Source organism: Ranitomeya imitator, chromosome 1 (assembly GCF_032444005.1).
Source record: "Ranitomeya imitator isolate aRanImi1 chromosome 1, aRanImi1.pri, whole genome shotgun sequence".
Lineage (NCBI taxonomy): Eukaryota > Metazoa > Chordata > Amphibia > Anura > Dendrobatidae > Ranitomeya > Ranitomeya imitator.
This window is the reverse complement of record NC_091282.1, coordinates 490,635,250-490,657,052: the sequence shown is the minus strand read 5'-3', so window position 1 is coordinate 490,657,052 and position 21,803 is coordinate 490,635,250. Positions and strand designations below refer to the sequence as shown.

The window sequence follows — 21,803 nt, the reverse complement described above, 5'->3', positions numbered from 1 at the left end:
AAGATTAATTTTTGTGAAAAAATATGATTTTATATTTTTACGGTTCTGCATTATAAACTTCTGTGAAGCACTTGGTGGGTCAAAGTGCTCATCACACCTCTAGATAAGTTCCTTAGGGGGTCTACTTTCCAAAATGGTGTCACTTGTGGGGGGTTTCAATGTTTAGGCACATCAGTGGCTCTCCAAACGCAACATGGTGTCCCATCTCAATTCCTGTCAATTTTGCATTGAAAAGTCAAACGGCGCTCCTTCCCTTCCGAGCTCTGTCTTGCGCCCAAACAGTGGTTTACCCCCACATATGGGGTATCGGTGTACTCAGGACAAATTGTACAACAACTTTTGGGGTCCATTTTCTCCTGTTACCCTTGGTAAAATAAAACAAATTGGAGCTGAAGTAAATTTTTGGTGAAAAAAAGTTAAATGTTCATTTTTATTTAAACATTCCAAAAATTCCTGTGAAGCACCAGAAGGGTTAATAAACTTCTTGAATATGGTTTTGAGCACCTTGAGGGGTGCAGTTTTTAGAATGGTGTCACACTTGGGTATTTTCTATCATATAGACCCCTCAAAATGACTTCAAATGAGATGTGGTCCCTAAAAAAAAAATGGTGTTGTAAAATTGAGAAATTGTTGGTCAAATTTTAACCCTTATAACTCCCTAACAAAAAAAAATTTTGGTTCCAAAATTGTATTGATGTAAAGTAGACATGTGGGAAATGTTACTTAAGTATTTTGTGTGACATATCTCTGTGATTTAATTGCATAAAAATTCAAAGTTTGAAAATTGCGAAATTTTCATAATTTTTGCCAAATTTCCGTTTTTTTCACAAACAAACGCAGGTACTATCAAAGAATTTTTACCAATATTATGAAGTACAATATGTCCCGAGAAAACAATGTCAGAATCACTGGGATCCGTTGAAGCGTTCCAGAGTTATAACCTCATAAAGGGACAGTGGTCAGAATTGTAAAAATTGGCCTTGGCATTAACGTGCAAACCACCCTTGGGGGTAAAGGGGTTACGGTTGTTTTTTTTTTTTTTTTTTTTTTTTTTTTTTTGAGGGAGAATTGGTCTGAAGGTAGAAAATGGCATAAAGTAAAGAAATAAGAATTACAGTACTTACCCCTTGGTTTCCTTGTGCCTTCAGCGCTACCTCAGGAACTAGTATACACCAGCCACCAGACTGCTGGAGCCAATTACTAGCCTCAACGATTGGTTGCAGCAAGCATGTAACTGACAAGATGTCAACACTTCTGATCCCAGTGGAGACCACTGGAGTGACAGAGAATGTAAGGGGTATGTAACGCTTAACATTTTCCCTACCCGAGGAATAATTTTGGATAATCCCCGAAATCCACTTCTAAAGCTTTAAAAAACCCAATGGAGGTTTAAAGTGCATTTACACATTGCTGCTACATTACCAAAGTGCCCTGTCTATGTGTGACCTTCTACTAAATTTCATGAATTTACTTCTTTGTGACTGTAAAGTACGCTAAGTAAATTTTTCTGACTTTCCCGAATGTTTATTTTTCTGACACAAGACTTTTTTTCACTTTTGTATTTTATTTTTTTCCCTTTCATATTCAATTACTGAAATAAGCAATAAAAATAAAAATAGAAAAATATGACCGACACAACTGAAAAAAATCATCTCCGTGTGAAAGCCCTTTTAATAGAGGGCTAGCCTGTTTCTTGTTTGGATTTTAATGGATGTGATCCCGAGAAGAGTAATGTGGCTTGTGACTATCTATTACTAGAAGACGGGATTTACGCCATACCCAGTAAATACAGTTGGCCTTCATTTGAAGACAAGATCTGCATGTCATTGATGTTGCTTAGCGTCTGTATGGCTGGTTGTTCCTGATAAAGTTTTTACAGCAGAAAAGCGTTCTTCCTGCTGTTTTCATACAACCCCAAAGGTTAGTGAGTAAAATCACATTATAAGGATTTCAGAACCCTCATTTAATTCCCCAAGATGTTTTCATGTGCACGATATGCATTTGCAGAACCGCATCCCAGAATCTCAGATGAAGCAATACTCGTCACACCCAAAATCCTATTGGATAATAGGCACTATACCGTTCAAGAAAATTAATATTTGCTTAAGCCCTCATTGATGAAAATTAGTTCAGGAATATCCATACTATTTTTTTTTTTTTTTTTTTTTTTTTAGACATGTGATTGGTTGGCGCTGGTAATCCCATAGATACTAGCAGGCTCCTGATTCTGTCACCTGTATGATATGCAGTAGTGATGAGCGAGTATGCTCAATACTCGATTGATGATCGGAGTGCTTGGGCACGCTCGTTACTCAATTGAGTATTGCTTGTGTTTGAGCGCCATACTTGAGTCCCCACCTCTAATTTTTCACAGCTCATAGCCAATAAACATGCAGGGATTGCCTGCCGTACACTGTAATGCTGTAGCCATGTTGGCTACTGGCATTACTGTGATTGGCCGGCCGCATCGCATCTTGCATAAAACCTGGTGACGCGATGCTCGGCACACTCCTCTGGAAGCAGAGGATAATCCCTCTGGATGGTGGGCGTGGAGAGCAGTGAATATTTGTTTTGAATTTACATCTGCTTAACTAGCTAGTGTGCGACTCTCTTCTTCGGTGCTGACAGCAAGAAAACCAGAGACGTGAGACCATCAAACTTTACATATCCTGAAAGGGCTGCCCAAGCCCTATTTCAGGATACCATTAATTTAGTACCAAAAAAATCACCTCACAGATTCCCTGTAACGTATTGAGTTAATAAAAATTACCGTATATACTCGAGTATAAGCCGACCCGAGTATAAGCCGACCCCCCTAATTTTGCCACAAAAAACTGGGAAAACTTATTGACTCGAGTATAAGCCTAGGGTGGAAAATGCAGCAGCTACCGGTGAATTTCAAAAATAAAAATAGATGCTCCATACCGTTCATTATGGCCCCATCGGTGTGCCATATAGTGCTCTGCATCGCTAGCCAGGACGCTGCAGTGTCACGGATCGCTAGCGATATCGTTCAGTGTGACGGTACCTTAAGGGGGCTCATACACAATAGATAGCTGTCAACCAGTTGCTGGTCTGGGTGCCAGCTATTGCTCCTGAGTCCTCCATATACAGGAGCTCGCTGAAGACTCCTCCTTTGGCAGCTTATCTTGCTGAAAATAAAAGGATCAGTAGTCCGAAAATGGAAATGCTGGTTCCTTATCTTCACCAACATCATCTGTGTAGCTTGACAGTCTGGAGGTTTGCATACATAGCAGATTGTCTGCAGAGTCTGACTATATTGGTGGGCTCAGCTGATGTTAAGGTACCGTCACATTTAGCGACGCTGCAGCGTTCTAGATCCCGATCGCTGCAGCATCGCTGTGTGGTCGCTGGAGAGCTGTCACACAGACAGCTCTCCAGCGACCAACTATGCGAAGTCCCCTGGTAACCAGGGTAAACATCGGGTTACTAAGCGTAGGGCCGCGCTTAGTAACCCGATGTTTACCCTGGTTACCAGCGTAAATGTATAAAAAAACAAACACTACATACTTACATTCCGGTGTCTGTCCCCCGGCGCTGTGCTTCTCTGCACTGACTGTGAGCGCCAGCCGGAAAGCACAGCGGTGCTTTTGATGCCATCAATAAATACATTTTATGCAACCTACAAGAGATCAGGAGTATTATTATTATTATTATTATTTATTGTTATAGCGCCATTTATACGCCCATAAATAAAAGTATAGAAAAATAGAACCTTAAGTCTGAAAAATGATAGTATCAAAAGTGAATGTTTATTTAACAAAGGCTCATTAATAATACAAAACGGCTAAAAGCCCAAATATACAAGCACATGACGAGAGGACAAGGGAAAAAACACATAAAACAGACAGCCAAAGGAGGTTCATCCCTATATGTTGGTACTGAGAGTGGGTTTAAGATATATAAGACAGGCATCCCACAGTCCAAAAATAATTACATGGGGAGCCCATATTTGCAAGTACCGTTACTAGTATAACTAGAATGCCCTCACTCATAAGATCTAACATACCAAGTGCTTACACATGTAGGGGGAGAGAGAGACCTCGGTGGGCTGAAAGAAAAGGCCCCAACGCGCGTTTCGCGAAGTTGGCTTCTTCAGGGGACCGTAAGTTAAACCCACCAGTGCCCGGTTTATATATACTAACTAAATGCTGCCCTAATTAGTCCCAAAACGCTGCGCAAAGTGCGGCGCATGCGCTGTGCTACCCACAGCGTCAGCCGCCACATCCGGCCATCCGGGTTCTAAGGATGCCTTCAGTGACGCGGACGCAGCCGGGGCCACACTGCGCAGGCGCACGGCGCAGCGGCCATATTTGATCCTGGACAGAGTATAGGCAAAGGCCGGAAGACCACTGGTGAGTGCAGGAAACTGCGATATGCATCATAAAGAAACATCAGGACATTAGAAATTCTGTTTAGAGAATAGAGGGGGAAGGAATAAGAGACAAAGGGAGCATACAAAAAACCATGGGGGAACAACCAAAACGGAACAAATGGAACAATATAATGCAGAGGGAAGGAACAATCATAAATTGTAGATAGTCCATTCATGTTCCGATCCAAAGTGTATGCGTTCCAGGGCATGCTCCCGTACAATCCATATATAGATGTATTTCACGATGGAAGAATCAATCCACATCCATCCATAATGGTCAGGAAGAATACTTGGAAACACGTGGGGATACATGGACCCTCTTATCACTAAACAAATTAAAAACAAGAACAAAAAAAGTGATTAAAATGCAACAACCAGATACCAGGGAGAACAATGGTGACGTGAGGACAACCTGGCAGCCGAATGACAAGTGCCACCACCGGCATATATACATTGTTTATATAGACAATCCGAAGGTCCTATAGCCATGAAGGAGATGCAGCAAAACAAAATTGAAAAATAATAAAAAATAAAATAAAAAAATAATAATACTATAAAGTAAGAACAAAATATATATATATATATATATATATATATATATATATATATATATATATATATATATATATATATATATATATATATATATATATATATTTATTATATAATTTCCTTATTAAAGGAAAGGGGCAAGGGACAGCTGTTCATTGAGCCCGTGCGGGGACATCGGGCCCGAAGTCACGATCCATCGGCACTCCAGCTGCGCCAAAATAAATAAATACATTTTAGTTGGCATGGCACTAAGTAAAGTCTTACTAAACATCTATTCAGTTGGAACACACCTCAAATTTATTTTGAGTTAATTATTTATTACCTGCATTACTAAATAGGTGATTACAGACCCCTACTTGTACATGCAGTGCAATGAGCCCATTTTTATTTATTTTTTTTGCTGCTAACAAAATGTTGTAAGCATTCTAACTAAAATACATTTCATAGATTTGAGATGTGCCGCAGATCGATAACAAATGATCATAATTGTAAACTTCACAACTCTTCATTTTACAGCAGCACCATCTGAATATTAGTCATCAAAGGACACTTCAAAGTGTTAAGTTTGGGTTGAAAACTGCAAATTGTCAGGAGCTGAGGGAGCAGACAATGACTTTGTAATAGGATATGTGCAGGCACTGCAGCTTGGGGAAAACTTTTCTGCTGTAGTTGTAAAGTTATTCAAGGACTGCTTTATGTCCCTTCTCCAGCAGAGTGGGGATTTTCCTTCACAATGCATTGATCTAATTTTGAGTATTTGAAAGTGAGTACACAAGAAATCATCTGTATGAGTATCATTCTCACGACCACAAAGGAATCGTGTGTTTTAGCCAGATGGAGACAGTACGATTTTTGTCTAGCTCTCTGAACTCTAGCATCAGCCAAGCATATTGTGACATTTGCATTAGTAGGTGGTGATGGTGTGCATAGTTTAGCGCTAATTGCCAAATTGGCTCCTAGAGTAGCCATTACTTAAAGTGGCAAATGCAGGACTGGTGCAGCATGGCAGTTAGCTGTGCAACATTGCATTAAAATGCAATAACGGGAGATCAAAAAAACGTATCTGCACAAAAGTGGTATCATTAAAAGCGTCAGCTGGGCACGCAAAAAATAAGCTCTCACCTGACCCGAGATCATGGAAAATGGCGCAATTTTTGTTTATTTTTTTTTAGCAAAGTTTGGAATTTTTTTTCACCACTTAGATAAAAAAAAACCTAGACATGTCTGGTGTAATTGAACTCGTAATGACCTGGAGAATCAAAATGGCAGGTCAGTTTTAGCATTTAGTGAACCTAGCAAAAAAGCCAAACAAAAAACAACTGTGGGATTGCACTTTTTTGCAATTCCACCACACTTGGAATTTTTTCCCCGTTTTCTAGTACAAGATATGGTAAAACCAATGGTGTCATTCAAAAGCACAACTTGTCCTGCAAAAAATAAGCCCTCACATGGCCATATTGATGGAAAAATAAAAAAGTTATGGCTCTGGGAAGGAGGGGAGCGAAAAACGAAAACGCATAAACGAAAAGGGGCTTCATCTTGAAGGGGTTAACAGGAACAGTGGAGGTCAAGATAAGGTTTGGATGACCAAATTTCAGTGTAGGATTGCTAGAGAGGTAAATCGGCACCACTCCCTGACAGCAAAAGACCTTCAGAAAGATTTAGCAGACTATGGAGTTGTTGTACATCGTTATACTGTTCAGAGACATCTGCACAAAAATGTCCTTCATGGAAAAGTCATCAGAAGAAAACCTCTCCTGCATCCTCACCAAAAAATTCAGTGTCAGAAGTATGCAAAAGAACATCTAAACAAGCCTGATGCATTTTGGAAACAAGTCCTGCAGACTAATTACCGTTGGTTAAAATAGAACTCTTTGGCCACAATGGTCAAAAGTATGTGTGGAGAAAAAAAGAGCACAGAATTTCAGGAAAAGAACATCACGCCAACCATTAAACAGGAGGGTGGATCAATCATTCTTTGGGGTTGCGTTGCAGTCAATGGCACAGGTTACATTTCATGGGTAGAGGCAAGTATGGATTCAATGAAATTTCAACAAATTCTTAATGCAAACATAACACCATCTGTAATAAAGCTGAAGTTGAAAGGATGGTTTCTACAAATGAATAATGATCCTAAACACACGTCAAAATCCACAATAGACTACCTCAAAAGGCACAAGCGGAAGATTTTACAATGGCCCTCACAGTCCCCTCATGTGAACATCATTGAAAATCTGTGGCTAGAAAATAGCAGTGATGAAAAAAAATTAGTTGTGCCTAAAATACAAAGGAAATTTTATTTTTAACTTTAATCCTTTTAAAGATCCTTTCATGTTCAAAACTGTTCAAAATAACAGTAATTTTGACCAGCGGTGCCCAAATTTTACATGCCACTCTATACCTCTGTGTAGGTAAGAACATTTACAGTTTAATTTAGACTGCAGAGGCTAAAATGAGGGGACACCTGTGGACAAACAATTCCTTTTACATTTTTCTTTCTTCAGAATATTTATTTTTTTGCTTTTAATAGTCCTCTTCATGTAATTGTACAGCATAAAATGTTGGTAGCTTTGGAAATGCACTGAGGCACATTTGTTAAACCATGTGCTCCAGAAAATAGAGTGTAGTGTGCAGGAACACAAATGATGCACCTGATGGGTTCCAAATTTATGGGTTTTGTGCGCTAATTTGTCTTCTTATTTAACTCTTACTAACGAAGTATTTGGTTTGTACAATACCTTTATGATCTCTTAATACACACTGTTGTTTGTTTGTGTTTTTAGTGAGTTTTTGGGCTTGGGAGCAGTTTTAGATTTGGGTCTGTGCAGAAATCAGCAGTCGAGCCCAACAGATTAGAAGTTGAGGTTTGACTAACCATATAATAATAATCTTTATTTTTATATAGTGCTAACATATTCCGCAGCGCTCTACAGTTTTTGCACACATTATCATCACTGTCCCCTATCAGTATGTCTTTGGAATGTGGGAGGAAACCAGAGTGCCCGGAGGAAACCCACACAAACACGGAGAGAACATACAAACTCCTTGCAGATGTTGTCCTTGGTGGGATTAGAACCCAGGACCCCAGCGCTGCAAAGGCTGCAGTGCTAACCACTGAGCCACCGTGCTGCCTGTACGCCATAACTTCTGAACAGTTGGGCCTAGACATTTTTGGAAGGACAGAATTTTCATAATTTAACTTCTGTATACCACAGTATAATGGATTTTTATATTAAAGACCTTGAAGATTGGCTTGACGTGAAGATTTCAGCTTTTAATCTAGGGGGGTTTATAAAAATATTGTGTAAGCCATTTCCATACAGCTATTGTCATATACTCTCTCGATTTCCACAGGCTCAAATGTAATTAGACAAACTACTGTAACAATGATACATTTCAAGAGTATTTTCAATACTAAAATGCAAATCTTTTTCAAAGATTGCTTGGGGTCAAATGTATGTGCATCACTAAATGTTGAATTTCTTTCCATGAGCTAATTTGCCAGTTAATGGCATCTACAGTGATCGTCTGGATTATTTTTATATACTGTGCCATTCATTGATTTTTACAGTGGAGCTGTTCAGCCGAGCATACATGGCATTGATTTTGCAATTGTGTTTATTTACTTAGGAGAGAGGTTAGACCTTTTGGCCATGTTCACACAGTGCGTTTTTTACCGCGGAAACGCAGCGGTTTTGCCGCTGCGGTTCCGCGGCTGTTTTCCATGCAGGGTACAGTACACTGTACCCTATGGAAAACAGGACCCACTGTGCACATGGTCCTGAATTGAAAAAAAAAAACCGCACTGATTAGCTGCGGTAAAAAAGAAGTACCATGTCACTTCTTTTTGTAAAACAGCAGCGGTTCTGCACCCATAGACCTCCATTGTGAGGTCAAACCCGCAGTAAAACCCGCAGATCAAAAATAGATCTGCGGGTTTTATTGCGGTTCGTGGTGCAGAACCGCTGCAGCAGGAAGTGCGGGGAAGCGGGCGGAAGTGCGTGGGTGGAGTGTGGCTGCCCCGATCCCACCCCCCCATGCTCCGATGCCCCTCCCCCGTGCTCCGATGTCACCCCCCGTGCTCCGATGCCCCCCCCGTGCTCCGATGCCCCCCCCCCCGTGCCCTAATCTCCCCCCCTTATACTTACCCGGCCTCCCGGTGTCCGTCCGGCCGTCTTCTCCCTGGGCGCCGCCATCTTGCAAAATGGCGGGCGCATGCGCAGTGCGCCCGCCGAATCTGCCGGCCGGCAGATTCATTACAAAGTGCATTTTGATCACTGAGATATAACCTATCTCAGTGATCAAAATAAAAAAAATAGTAAATGACCCCCCCCCCCCTTTGTCACCCCCATAGGTAGGGACAATAAAAAAAATAAAGAATTTTTTTTTTGTTTTTTTTTCACTAAGGTTAGAATAGGGTTAGGGGTAGGGTTAGGGTTAGGGGTAGGGTTAGGGTATTTTCAGCCATTTTAACCCTAAAAAAATTCCTAGAAAACACACAGACTCTGGCTAGAAAACTGCATCAAAAACGCATCAAAAAATGCATCAAAAAAGGACCAAAAAAGGACCAAAAAAAGGACCTGCGTTTTCTGCCAAGAGCTGCAGTTTTTTAAAAAAGTCCTGAAAAAAAAGGATGGAAATCAGGAACGTGTGAACATACCCTTACAACCCTGATCTATTACAAAGTCAAACAAACCACAGATAACTAATACCACTATCTGCTCTTATCAGTAGACTACTGGTTGTAGGCTGCAATTCTGAAATCAAATACAAGGGCAGCTAGGAGTTTAGGTGCCCTTTTTAAAAGGAATAAACCAGAAAATGACATTTTTTGAAGTCAGATATTTACTATAGTTATATTAAAAAAGTCACTATCCATAAAGAACTGTAGTGTCTCACATGGGTAATTGGAGCAGCTCCTGTTTAAAGGGAACCTGTCACCCCGTTTTTTGAGATTGAGCTATAAATACTGTTAAATAGGGCCTGCGCTGTGCGTTACTATAGTGTATGGAGTGTACCCCGATTCCCCATGTATGCTGAGAAATACATTACCAAAGTCGCCGTTTTCGCCTGTCAATCAGGCTGGTCTGGTCAGGTGGGCGTGTTCACAGCACTCTTTTCTTCCCCAGCTTTCCGTTGGTGGCGTAGTGGTGTGCGCATGTCCAGAGTTCCGACTTCCCTGCGCCCACGTGAAGACACAGCGCGCGATCTGCGCTGTAATCCCTTGCATCGGTGGGGGCGGCCATCTTCCTGGGGCCGCGCGTGCGCAGATGGAGTGCTCTGCTGCACGGGGCTTCAGGAAAATGGCCGCGGGCAGCCGCGCGTGCGCATTAGAGATCGCGGCGGCCATTTTCCCAAAGCCGAGATGCAAACTCGGCTTTGGGAAAATGGCCGCCGCGATCTCTAATGCGCACGCGCGGCTGCCCGCGGCCATTTTCCTGAAGCCCCGTGCAGCAGAGTACTCCATCTGCGCACGCGCGGCCACAGGAAGATGGCCGCCCCCACCGATGCAAGGGATTACAGCGCAGATCGCGCGCTGTGTCTTCACGTGGGCGCAGGGAAGTCGGAACTCTGGACATGCGCACACCACTACGCCACCAACGGAAAGCTGGGGAAGAAAAGAGCGCTGTGAACACGCCCACCTGACCAGACCAGCCTGATTGACAGGCGAAAACGGCGACTTTGGTAATGTATTTCTCAGCATACATGGGGAATCAGGGTACACTACATACACTATTGTAACGCACAGCGCAGGCCCTATTTAACAGTATTTATAGCTCAATCTCAAAAAACGGGGGTGACAGGTTCCCTTTAAAGCTTTACTGTATGGACTGGGATATTATGAGTAGAATACTCTCGTTATCATTAGCGGGCAAGTGCATTAGGCCTCTGTACACACTGAAAACAGTCTGAACACATTGATATCAGCTAGATTGGCTGACCATTTATGGTGTCTGAGGGGCTCCAGAGATGATGTTAGGGGAGATGTGTGCATTCAACCTTTTTCTTTCCAGATTACCTCCTGCCGGAGCGATCTGTAAGGTGCTTTGCCTCTCTCACCTTCGAATACAGGTGAACACGCAGCCTAGAATGTACGGTCAGCAGATATTACATGGGTATGACCATCATTATTATGCAACTAGAAAACTAGAGTGGGTATATTAACCCCTTCATGACCCAGCCTATTTTGACCTTAAAGACCTTGCCGTTTTTTTGCAATTCTGACCAGTGTCCCTTTATGAGATAATAACTAAGGAACGCTTCAACGGATTCTAGCGGTTCTGAGATTGTTTTTTCGTGACATATTGGGCTTCATGTTAGTGGTAAATTTAGGTCAATAAATTCTGCGTTTATCTGTGATAAAAACGGAAATTTGGCGAAAATTTTGAAAAATTCGCAATTTTCACATTTTTAATTTTTATTCTGTTAAACCAGAGAGTTATGTGACACAAAATAGTTGATAAATAACATTTCCCACATGTCTACTTTACATCACCACAATTTTGGAAACAAAATTTTTTTTTGCTAGGAAGTTATAAGGGTTAAAATTTGACCAGCAATTTCTCATTTTTACAACGAAATTTACAAAACCATTTTTTTTAGGGACCACCTCACATTTGAAGTCAGTTTGAGGGGTCTATATGGCTGAAAATACCCAAAAGTGACACCATTCTAAAAAATGCACCCCTCATGGTACTCAAAACCACATTCAAGAAGTTTATTAACCCTTCAGGTACTTCACAGCAGCAGAAGCAACATGGAAGGAAAAAATGAACATTTAACTTTTTAGTCACAAAAATTATCTTTTAGCAAAAAATTTTTTATTTTCCCAATGGTAAAAGGAGAAACTGAACCACGAAAGTTGTTGTCCAATTTGTCCTGAGTACGCTGATACCTCATATGTGGGGGTAAACCACTGTTTGGGCGCACGGCAGGGCTTGGAAGGGAAGGAGCGCCATTTGACTTTTTGAATGAAAAATTGGCTCCACTCTTTAGCGGACACCATGTCACGTTTGGAGAGCCCCCGTGTGCCTAAAAATTGGAGCTCCCCCACAAGTGACCCCATTTTGGAAACTAGACACCCCAAGGAACTTATCTAGATGCATAATGAGCACTTTGAACCCCCAGGTGCTTCACAAATTGATCCGTAAAAATGAAAAAGTACTTTTTTTTCACAAAAAAAATTCTTTTAGCCTCAATTTTTTCATTTTCACATGGGCAACAGGATAAAATGGATCCTAAAATTTGTTGGGCAATTTCTCCTGAGTACACAGATACCTCACATGTGGGGGTAAACCACTGTTTGGGCACATGGTAAGGCTCGGAAGGGAAGGAGCGCCATTTGACTTTTTGAATGAAAAATTAGCTCCAATTGTTAGCGGACACCATGTCGCGTTTGGAGAGCCTCTGTGCCTAAACATTGGAGCTCCCCCACAAGTGACCCCATTTTGGAAACTAGACCCCCCAAGGAACTTATCTAGATGCATATTGAGCACTTTAAACCCCCAGGTGCTTCACAGAAGTTTATAACGCAGAGCCATGAAAATAAAAAATAATTTTTCTTTCCTCAAAAATGATTTTTTAGCCTGGAATTTCCTATTTTGCCAAGGGTAATAGGAGAAATTGGACCCCAAATGTTGTTGTCCAGTTTGTCCTGAGTACGCTGATACCCCATATGTGGGGGTAAACCACTGTTTGGGCGCACGGCAGGGCTCGGAAGGGAAGGCACGCCATTTGGCTTTTTAAATGGAAAATTAGCTCCAATCATTAGCGGACACCATGTCACGTTTGGAGAGCCCCTGTGTACCTAAACATTGGAGATCCCCCACAAATGACCCAATTTTGGAAACTAGACCCCCAAAGGAACTAATCTAGATGTGTGGTGAGGATTTTGAACCCCCAAGTGCTTCACAGAAGTTTATAATGCAGAGCCGTGAAAATAATAAATACGTTTTCTTTCCTCAAAAATAATTATTTAGCCCAGAATTTTTTATTTTCCCAAGGGTTACAGGAGAAATTGGACCCCAAAAGTTGTTGTCCAGTTTCTCCTGAGTACGCTGATACCCCATGTGTGGGGGTAAACCACTGTTTGGGCACACGTCGGGGCTCAGAAGGGAAGTAGTGACTTTTGAAATGCAGACTTTGATGGAATGGTCTGCGGGCGTCACGTTGCGTTTGCAGAGCCCCTGGTGTGCCTAAAAAGTAGAAACCCCCCACAAGTGACCCCATTTTAGAAACTAGACCCCCCAAGGAACCTATCTAGATATGTGGTGAGGACTTTGAACCCCCAAGTGCTTCACAGACGTTTACAACGCAGAGCCGTGAAAATAAAAAATCATTTTTCTTTCCTCAAAAATGATGTTTTAGCAAGCATTTTTTTATTTTCCCAAGGGTAACAGGAGAAATTGGACCCCAGTAGTTGTTGCGCAGTTTGTCCTGAGTATACTGGTACCCCATATGAGGGGGTAAACCACTGTTTGGGCGCACGTTGGGGCTCGGAAGTGAGGGAGCACCATTTGACTTTTTGAATACAAGATTGGCTGGAATCAATGGTGGCCATGTTGCGTTTGGAGACCCCTGATGTGCCTAAACAGTGGAAACCCCTCAATTCTACCTCCAACACTAACCCCCCCACACCCCTAACACTAATCCCAACTGTAGCCATAACCCTAATCACAACCCTAACCACAACCCTAATTCCAACCCTAACCCTAAGGCTATGTGCCCACGTTGCGGATTCATGTGAGATTTTTCAGTACCATTTTTGAAAAATCCGCGGGTAAAAGGCACTGCGTTTTACCTGCGGATTTACCGCGGATTTCCAGGTTTTTTTGTGCGGATTTCACCTGTGGATTCCTATTGAGGAACAGGTGTAAAACGCTGCGGAATCCGCACAAAGAATTGACATGCTGCGGAAAACACAACGCAGTGTTTCCGCGCGGTATTTTCCGCACCATGGGCACAGCGGATTTAGTTTTCCATAGGTTTACATGGTACTGTAAACCTGATGGAACACTGCTGCGAATCCGCAGCGGCCAATCCGCTGCGGATCCGCAGCCAAATCCGCACCGTATGCACATAGCCTAATTCTAAAGGTATGTGCACACACCGCGGAAAACGCTGCGAATCCGCAACAGTATCCCATGACTTTACAGTTCAATGTAAACCTATGGGAAACAAAAATCGCTGTACACATGCTGCAGAAAAACTGCACGGAAACACAGCGGTTTACATTCTGCAGCATGTCACTTGTTTCTGTGGATTCCGCAGCGGTTTTAGAACTGCTCCAATAGAAAATCGCAGTTGTAAAACCGCAGTGAAATGCGCAGAAAAACCGCGGTAAATCCGCCATAAATCCGCAGCGGTTTAGCACTGCGGATTTATCAAATCCGCAGCGGAAAAATCCGCAGAGGAACAGAATACGTGTGCACATATCGAAACCCTAACCCTAGCCCTAACCGTAACCCTAGCCCTAACCCTATTCTAACCTTAGTGGAAAAAAAAAATTCTTTATTTTTTTATTGTCCTTACCTATGGGGGTTATTTTTTTTTTATTTTGATCACTGTGATAGATTATATCTCAGTGATCAAAATGCACTTTGGAATGAATCTGCCGGCCGCATTTTGGAAGATGGCGGCGCCCAGGGAGAAGACGGACGGACCCCGGCAGGATCGGTAAGTATGTTGGGGTGGTGGGGAGCACGGGGGGATCGGAGCATGGGGGGGGATCGGAGCGCTGGGGGGGTGGAACGGAGCACGGGGGGGTGGGGGGGTGGATCGGAGCACAGGGGTGGATGATGCATGGGGGGTGGATCGGAGTGCAGGGGGGGTTGGATCGGAGCACGGGGGGGGGGGGTGATTGGAGCATGGGGGGAGCGGACAAGAGCACGGGGGGAGCGGAGCACAGGACGGAGGGGAGCCGCAGCAGTGTACCGGACAGATCGGTGGCTTGGGGGGGCGATCGGTGGGGTGGGGGCACATTAGTGTTTCCAGCCATGGCCGATGATATTGCAGCAGTTTCACTTTCAACAGCCAATCAGAGCGATCGTAGCCACGGGGGGGGGGGGGGCTAAACTACCACTCCCCCTGCAGATCAGGTGAAATGGGAGTTAACCCTTTCACCCGATCTGCAGGGACGCGATCTTTCCATGACGCCACATAGGCGTCATGGGTCGGATTGGCACCGACTTTCATGACGCCTACGTGGCGTCAAAGGTCGGGAAGGGGTTAAAGGGAATCTGTCACCCCAGAATTCGCCTATAAGCTAAAGGTACCTTCACACATAACGATTTCGTTAATGATATCGTTGCTTTTTGTGACGTAGCAACGATATCGTTAACGAAATCGTTATGCGTGACAGCGACCAACGATCAGGCCCCTGCTGGGAGATCGTTGGTCGCTGGGAATGATCAGGACCTTTTTTTGGTCGCTGATTACCCGCTATCATCGCTGAATCAGCGTGTGTGACGCCGATCCAGCGATGTGTTCACTTGTAACCAGGGTAAATATCGGGTTACTAAGCGCAGGGCTGCGCTTAGTAACCCGATATTTACCCTGGTTACCATTGTAAAAGTTACAGTACATACTCACATTCCTTTCACGTCCCACGGCGTCAGCTTCCTGCACTGACTGTGTCAGCGCCGGCCGGCCGTAAAGCAGAGCAGAGCGGTGACGTCACCGCTCTGCTTTACGGCCGGCGCTTACACAGTGCAGGGAAGCTGACGCTGCGGGACGTGACAGGAATGTGAGTATTTACTGTTTTTTTTTTTTTTTTTTTTTTTTTTTTTACTTTTACAATGGTAACCAGGGTAAATATCGGGTTACTAAGTGCGGCCCTGCGCTTAGTAACCCGATGTTTACCCTGGTCACCCGGGGACTTCGGCATCGTTAAAGACAGTTTCAACGATGCCAAAGTTGTTCCCCGGATCGTTGGTCTCTGGAGAGAGCTGTGTGACAGCTCCCCAGCGACCACACAACGACTTACCAACGATCACGGCCAGGTCGTATCGCTGGTCGTGATCGTTGGTAAATCATTTAGTGTAACGGTACCTTTAGGCCTCTGGCATCAGGGGCTTATCTACAGCAATCTGAAGGCGCCGGGAAAGGTCAGAGAGGCCATGCACACTGCAGTACTTTGCTCTGCCCTCAACAGGGCAGACAAAGTACGCCTGCGCCGGAGCCGTGGCAGGAAGCAAAGAAGAGGACGTCATCGTATAAAGATAGGAGGCGCCGGACCCGGACCTGCGACGCCCATCGGACCTGGGTGAGTATAATCTAAACTGTTTTTCTCATCTTTCAGGTTACATCTTATTCTGTAATGCTGTAGATAAGGCCTTAGCTTATAGGCAAATTTTGGAGTGACCGATTCCCTTTAAAGAAATGGTTGAAATCTGTTTTCCTGAACATATCAGAATGTTTGTTTTCTGTAGTTATCTTCTGTGTTTCCCTAGGCATTTTTTTTCTCTAACGTTACATTTAAGGCTGGAATCCATTTCAATGTTTGAGTCCTTTTTTTTGAAAAGGCCAAATAGAATGGGGAATGTAAAGGAAGGACTAATATTTCTCCTTTCTTTGGACTTTTGGCTTAGAAAAGCATAAAAAATGATATATGAATAATATTAACCCCTTATTGACAGCCAATTTTGTACTCAATGACCAGGCCAATTTTTACAATTCTGACCACTGTCACTTTGAGGTTTTAGCTCTGAAACACTTCAACGTATCCCACTGATTCTGAGGTTGATGTTTCGTTGGATATTGTACTTTGTTTGTGGTAAAATTTATTCGATATGACTTGCGTTTGTTTATGAAAAAAATTGAAATTTTGGCAAAAATGTTGAAAATGTTGCAATTTTCAAACTTTTAATTTTTGCACCCTTAAATCAGTCATATCGCACAAAATATTTAATAAAAAATATTTCCTACATGTCTACTTTACATCATCGCAATTTTGGAAACATACTTTTTTTTATTAGGAAGTTATGATGATTAAAATTTGATCAGCGATTTCTCATTTTTCCAACAAAATTTACAAAACCTTTTTTTAGGGACCACCTCACTTTTGAATTGAGTTTGGGGGTCAGTATAACAGAAAACATCCAAAAGTGGCAGCATTTTTAAAATTCACCCCTCAAGGAGTGCAAAACCACATTCAAGAAGTTTATTAACCCTTCTGGTGCTTCAGGAGAAATAAAGCAATGTGGAAGGAAAAAATTTACATTTTACTTTTTTCACAAAAAATTTACTTTGGAACCAAACTTGATTTATTTTCACAAGGGTATCAAGAAAAAATGGACCACCAAATTTGTTGTGCAATTTCTCCTGAATACACGGATACCCCATATGTGGGGGAAAGCCACTGTTTGGGCGCATGGCAGGGCTCAGAAGCCAAGGAGCACCGTTTGACTTTTTGAATGCCAAATTGGCTGGAATCATTGTCGTGCGCCATGTCTCGTTTCAAGACCCTCCAACCCCCAATTCTATCTCCAACCCTAACCCCAACAGACCCCTAACGCTAATCCCATCCTTAACCCCAAGACAACCCGAGCCCTAGCCCCAAACCTAACACTAATGGAAAAATGGGAAAAAAATACATTTTATTATTTTTACCTATCTAAGGGGGTTATAAAGGGGGCTTTGATTTAGTATTTTTTATTTTCATCAGTATGATAGGGTCGATCACGGTGATCAAAATGAAACAATAGGAAAAATCTTTTGTTGTTGCCAGGAGCCGGCTGGCAGATCTCGGCGGGCGCACTGTGCATGCACCCGCCACTTTCTTCCCGGAAGAAGACGCAAGGGGACAGGAGTGGGGGATGCTGTAGGTACCAGGGGGGCTTGGAGGACCCTAGAGATTTTCTGTGGGGGACGCTATAACCTTATTTCTCAGCGCCGTTCAAAAACGGCGCTGAGGAATAAGTACCGTACTCTTAATTGACGCCGTTACGGGGTTCAAAACTGTCAAAAGCTAAATGGAGGATTGACACCTGTGGCTCATTGGTCTCTGTAGGTATTCTGCCTGAGGCCAGCATGTGGCGATACCCTCTTCACATTTCTACTTCTGCAGGAGTACAAGTCCTCTAGCTAGTTAGGACACAAGCATTGTCATCCACAGCTTCTTGGTTCTTTCTTACCTTCACCTCGTTATTTTAAGGCAGGGGTCTCCAACCTTTCTTACCTTGAGAGCCACATTCCGCTATGAAAGTTGGTCGAGAGCCACAATGCAGATAAAGACATAGTCAAACCAATTTATTAGTAGAAAACCAGAAGCAAATGGAAACTAACATTCTGTGAAGGTGGCTGTTATGTTTTTTATCCCTATTACCCCAGAAATACTGACTTTTATAAATTTCGCGCCATACCTGTATTGAGTCAGGGAGGTATGTTTTCTCTCCGACTCAAGCACCTTGCATCCATCCATCATGCCCCTCTGGCCATCGGGAGCCTCTGTGTCTCCTCACGTCAGCGGCGCCTGCGCTGTACAATCATTATTCGGGCATGCGCCATCCGCGCTGCCCTGGAACTTACATTCACTGATGTACTGATATCGCACCTTCGTGTAGCAGAGGCCGCAGATCCCACCCTGCAGTGTGTTATGATTTATTCACACTGCGGGCTGGAAATCTGGTGCCTGCACAGCGAGTCTCTCTGTGCCTGTCCCCATCTCCCTCCGCCTCTTTCCGACGTATTACAGGAGCAGAGATCCGCACTAGACATGCAACAGATTCAGCCCCGCAGGAGGGAGATGGGGACAGCTGCTGAGAGACTTACTGCGCAAGCGCCAGATTCCCAGCCCCGCAGTGTGAATAAATCATAACCCACTGCGGGGTGGGATCTGGGGCCTCTGCTACATGCAGGCCTGATCTTCATACATCAGTGGATGTAAGTTCCAGGGCAGCGCGCACGGTGCATCCCCAAAAAATGATTGCACAGCGCAGGCGTTGGTGACATGAGGAGACAGAGAAGGCGGTGCCCGGGGGACTGAGGGGGATGATGGATGGCAGCGAGACGCTTGAGTCAGGGGGACAAAACATACCTCCCTGGCTCAATACAGGTATGGCGCACAATTATATTTGTATTTGTGCATTACTCGTGATAAAAAAGCATAAGAGCCACCTTCAGAGAATGCAGCCTTAGTGCGGCTGAAGGTGACCCTTTTACCTTAATAGGCAATGGGGGGGGGGGGGGGGGTGACAGGTTATCTTTAAAATGCTTGTGTGGACACTTATATACTTATGTTAAGTGCTTTACTTCGACTAGCCTGCCCTTCTATCCAGATTCGGCAATCAGTGACTGTATTCACACCTGCGCAGAGGCACGGGTCACTGTGCTCTATAGAAGCCGCAGTAACCAAAGTCTTGCGAGATTTATGAAGTCTCGCGAGACTTTGTGTGACTTTAATTGATCACAGTGACCCGCTCCACTGCGGGAAATTACAGGCGGAGCTGCAAATTACAGGCGGTGGGGCAGGTATTACAAGCGGCGCGGCGGTTCCTTTCCGGCGAGCCACATAGCAGGAGCAGGTGGCGGGCGGGTATTACAACCGGCGGGGCGGCTCCCTGGGGACTTCTGTTCAGTGACCGTCGGCGAGCCACAAGTGGCTCGCGAACTACGGGTTGGGGACCCCTGTTATAAGGGAACCTGTCATGTAAAATAACGCTATTAACTTGCAAATATTGGTAAATCTGCAGGTTAATAGCTTTCTGACTTCGTGTGACGGTGGCACTGAAAGTTCATATCCTCTGGCAATGGGGCTCTATTTCCCTAGCAGCCTTCTCCTTCAGTCGCAGGGGTGGCTCATTAAAAAAAAAAACTCAATAGGCGCCAAGTATTTCGATTGCGAATATCTCCAAATTAGAGAGGTGAAGTTTAAAAAAGCTTTCTGCATTTCTACTGAAAATGATTTCCAGTATCTATTTGGAATTGTGACCAATACTGCAAGTAACTACATGTATTTATACAATTTTATATTAGTTAGATGTAATATACATTGGCTTAATGGGTTACTCCTAACATTGAAAGTCTTGTGTTGGGTCATAACTTGTTGATGAGCTCTGAAATGCTCCATGTAGAAGGAGCGGTGACCATACAGCATGCCTATGTTCTATTCATTATTTCTGGGACTGTCTGAGATAGTGGAGTACAGTATGAAAGACAGGCAATTTCAGAGCTCTGTTCTTGGAATTGGTGACAAATTGTACTGTTTGATTACCCTTTAATGTATTTCTCCTTCTAGGAATGAGCTTCATGGTGCACAACGTAACGTACAAGTTGTTTGTAGTGTTTTTTTTTTTGTTTTTTTTTAAGAAATATAAGCAATAATATATAGATTTTTTTTATTTTTTTTTAAACATAGGGCTTTATTTGTGGATTTTCTATTGCAACCGGAGCTGCCTCCCGTTTAGTTTCTGGTTACGACAGCTATGGAAATGTGTGTGGACAGAAGAATGCTAAGGTTGAAGGCTTTGAAAATAGTGGCCTTGACCATACGAACCGCACGTAAGTGAAACATTGTAAATGTATGTCGCTACTTTAAGCAGTGCTTACTCAATCATGCACTTTATTGCTCACTGTGCTGTGCTTTTAGGACATGGTAAGAGTCATTCGATGCACTTTAAGCTGACCCTACACATAGTTGGCCATCATGACTCTCAGACCTAAGTGTGCTCTCTTCATTATTCAACATGGGTGTCTTTAAGGGGGTCCATAAGTAAGATTTTGTCTCTGCTTGACAATGTATGACAAGAGTTAAAGATCAGGTATGTAATAGCCTAGTTGACTACACTAATACTATAATAAAATAATATATTTTTTAAACTGGTACCAGGTTTGCCTATGGGTGACAGATGCCATACATTTGTCTCAGGCAAACGTTGAATGGATAAGTAGTTGATGAACTTTTCAAAAAAAATGTTTGCTTATTGGCTACTTCATAAAGACTTTTCTTTGTCGCCTAAAGGTACCGTCACATTTAGCGACGCTGCAGCGATCTAGACAACGATGCCGATCGCTGCAGCGTCGCTGTTTGGTCACTGGAGAGCTGTCACACAGACAGCTCTCCAGCGACCAACGATCCCGAAGTCCCCTGGTAACCAGGGTAAACATCGGGTTACTAAGCGCAGGGCCGCGCTTAGTAACCCGATGTTTACCCTGGTTACCATTGTAAAAAAAAAAACACTACATACTTACATTCCTGTCGCGTCCCCCGGCCTCAGCTTCCCTGCTCTGTGTAAGGGCGCTTGCCGGAAAGCAGAGCGGTGACGTCACCGCTGTGCTTTGCTTTACGACCGGCCGGCGCTGACACTGGGGGACGCAGGGAAGCTGACGCTGAGGAACGTGACAGGAATGTAAGTATGTAGTGTTTGTTTTTTTACTTTTACATTGGTAACCAGGGTAAACATTGGGTTACTAAGCGCGGCCCTGCGCTTAGTAACCCGATGTTTACCCTGGTTACCAGTGAAGACATCGCTGAATCGGCGTCACACACGCCGATCCAGCGATGTCAGCGGGAGATCCAGCGACAAAATAAAGTCCTGGACTTTCCCCAGAGACCAACAATCTCCCAGCAGGGGCCTGATCGTTGGTCGCTGTCACACATAACGATTTCGTTACCGATATCGTTGCTACGTCACAAAAAGCAACGATATCGTTAACGATATCGTTATGTGTGACAGTACCTTAAGAGTAAATTAAATGGATGTCTAACATTGGCATCCATCACTTATAAGCTTGAATGCCATCCATTTTATCATCTACATCATGAAAAGCTTTTGAAAAAAAAACAAAACAATTATTTATACGTTAACAGATGCTATGGGTAACTGATGCCACTGTGAGGCATCCATCAAATCAAAGA

General features: G+C 43.4%; 1 protein-coding gene across 2 annotated transcripts in view; it reads left to right on the top strand.

The window, feature by feature from the left end:
* SLC44A1 (solute carrier family 44 member 1) overlaps window positions 1-21,803 on the top strand; it is a 144,316-nt gene that overhangs the window by 27,736 nt on the left and 94,777 nt on the right. For both annotated transcript variants that reach the window (XM_069765915.1, XM_069765906.1), the window contains exon 3: window positions 20,304-20,446. In XM_069765915.1, the coding sequence (XP_069622016.1) occupies window positions 20,304-20,446 (143 nt within the window). The remainder of the gene's footprint in view (window positions 1-20,303; window positions 20,447-21,803) is intronic.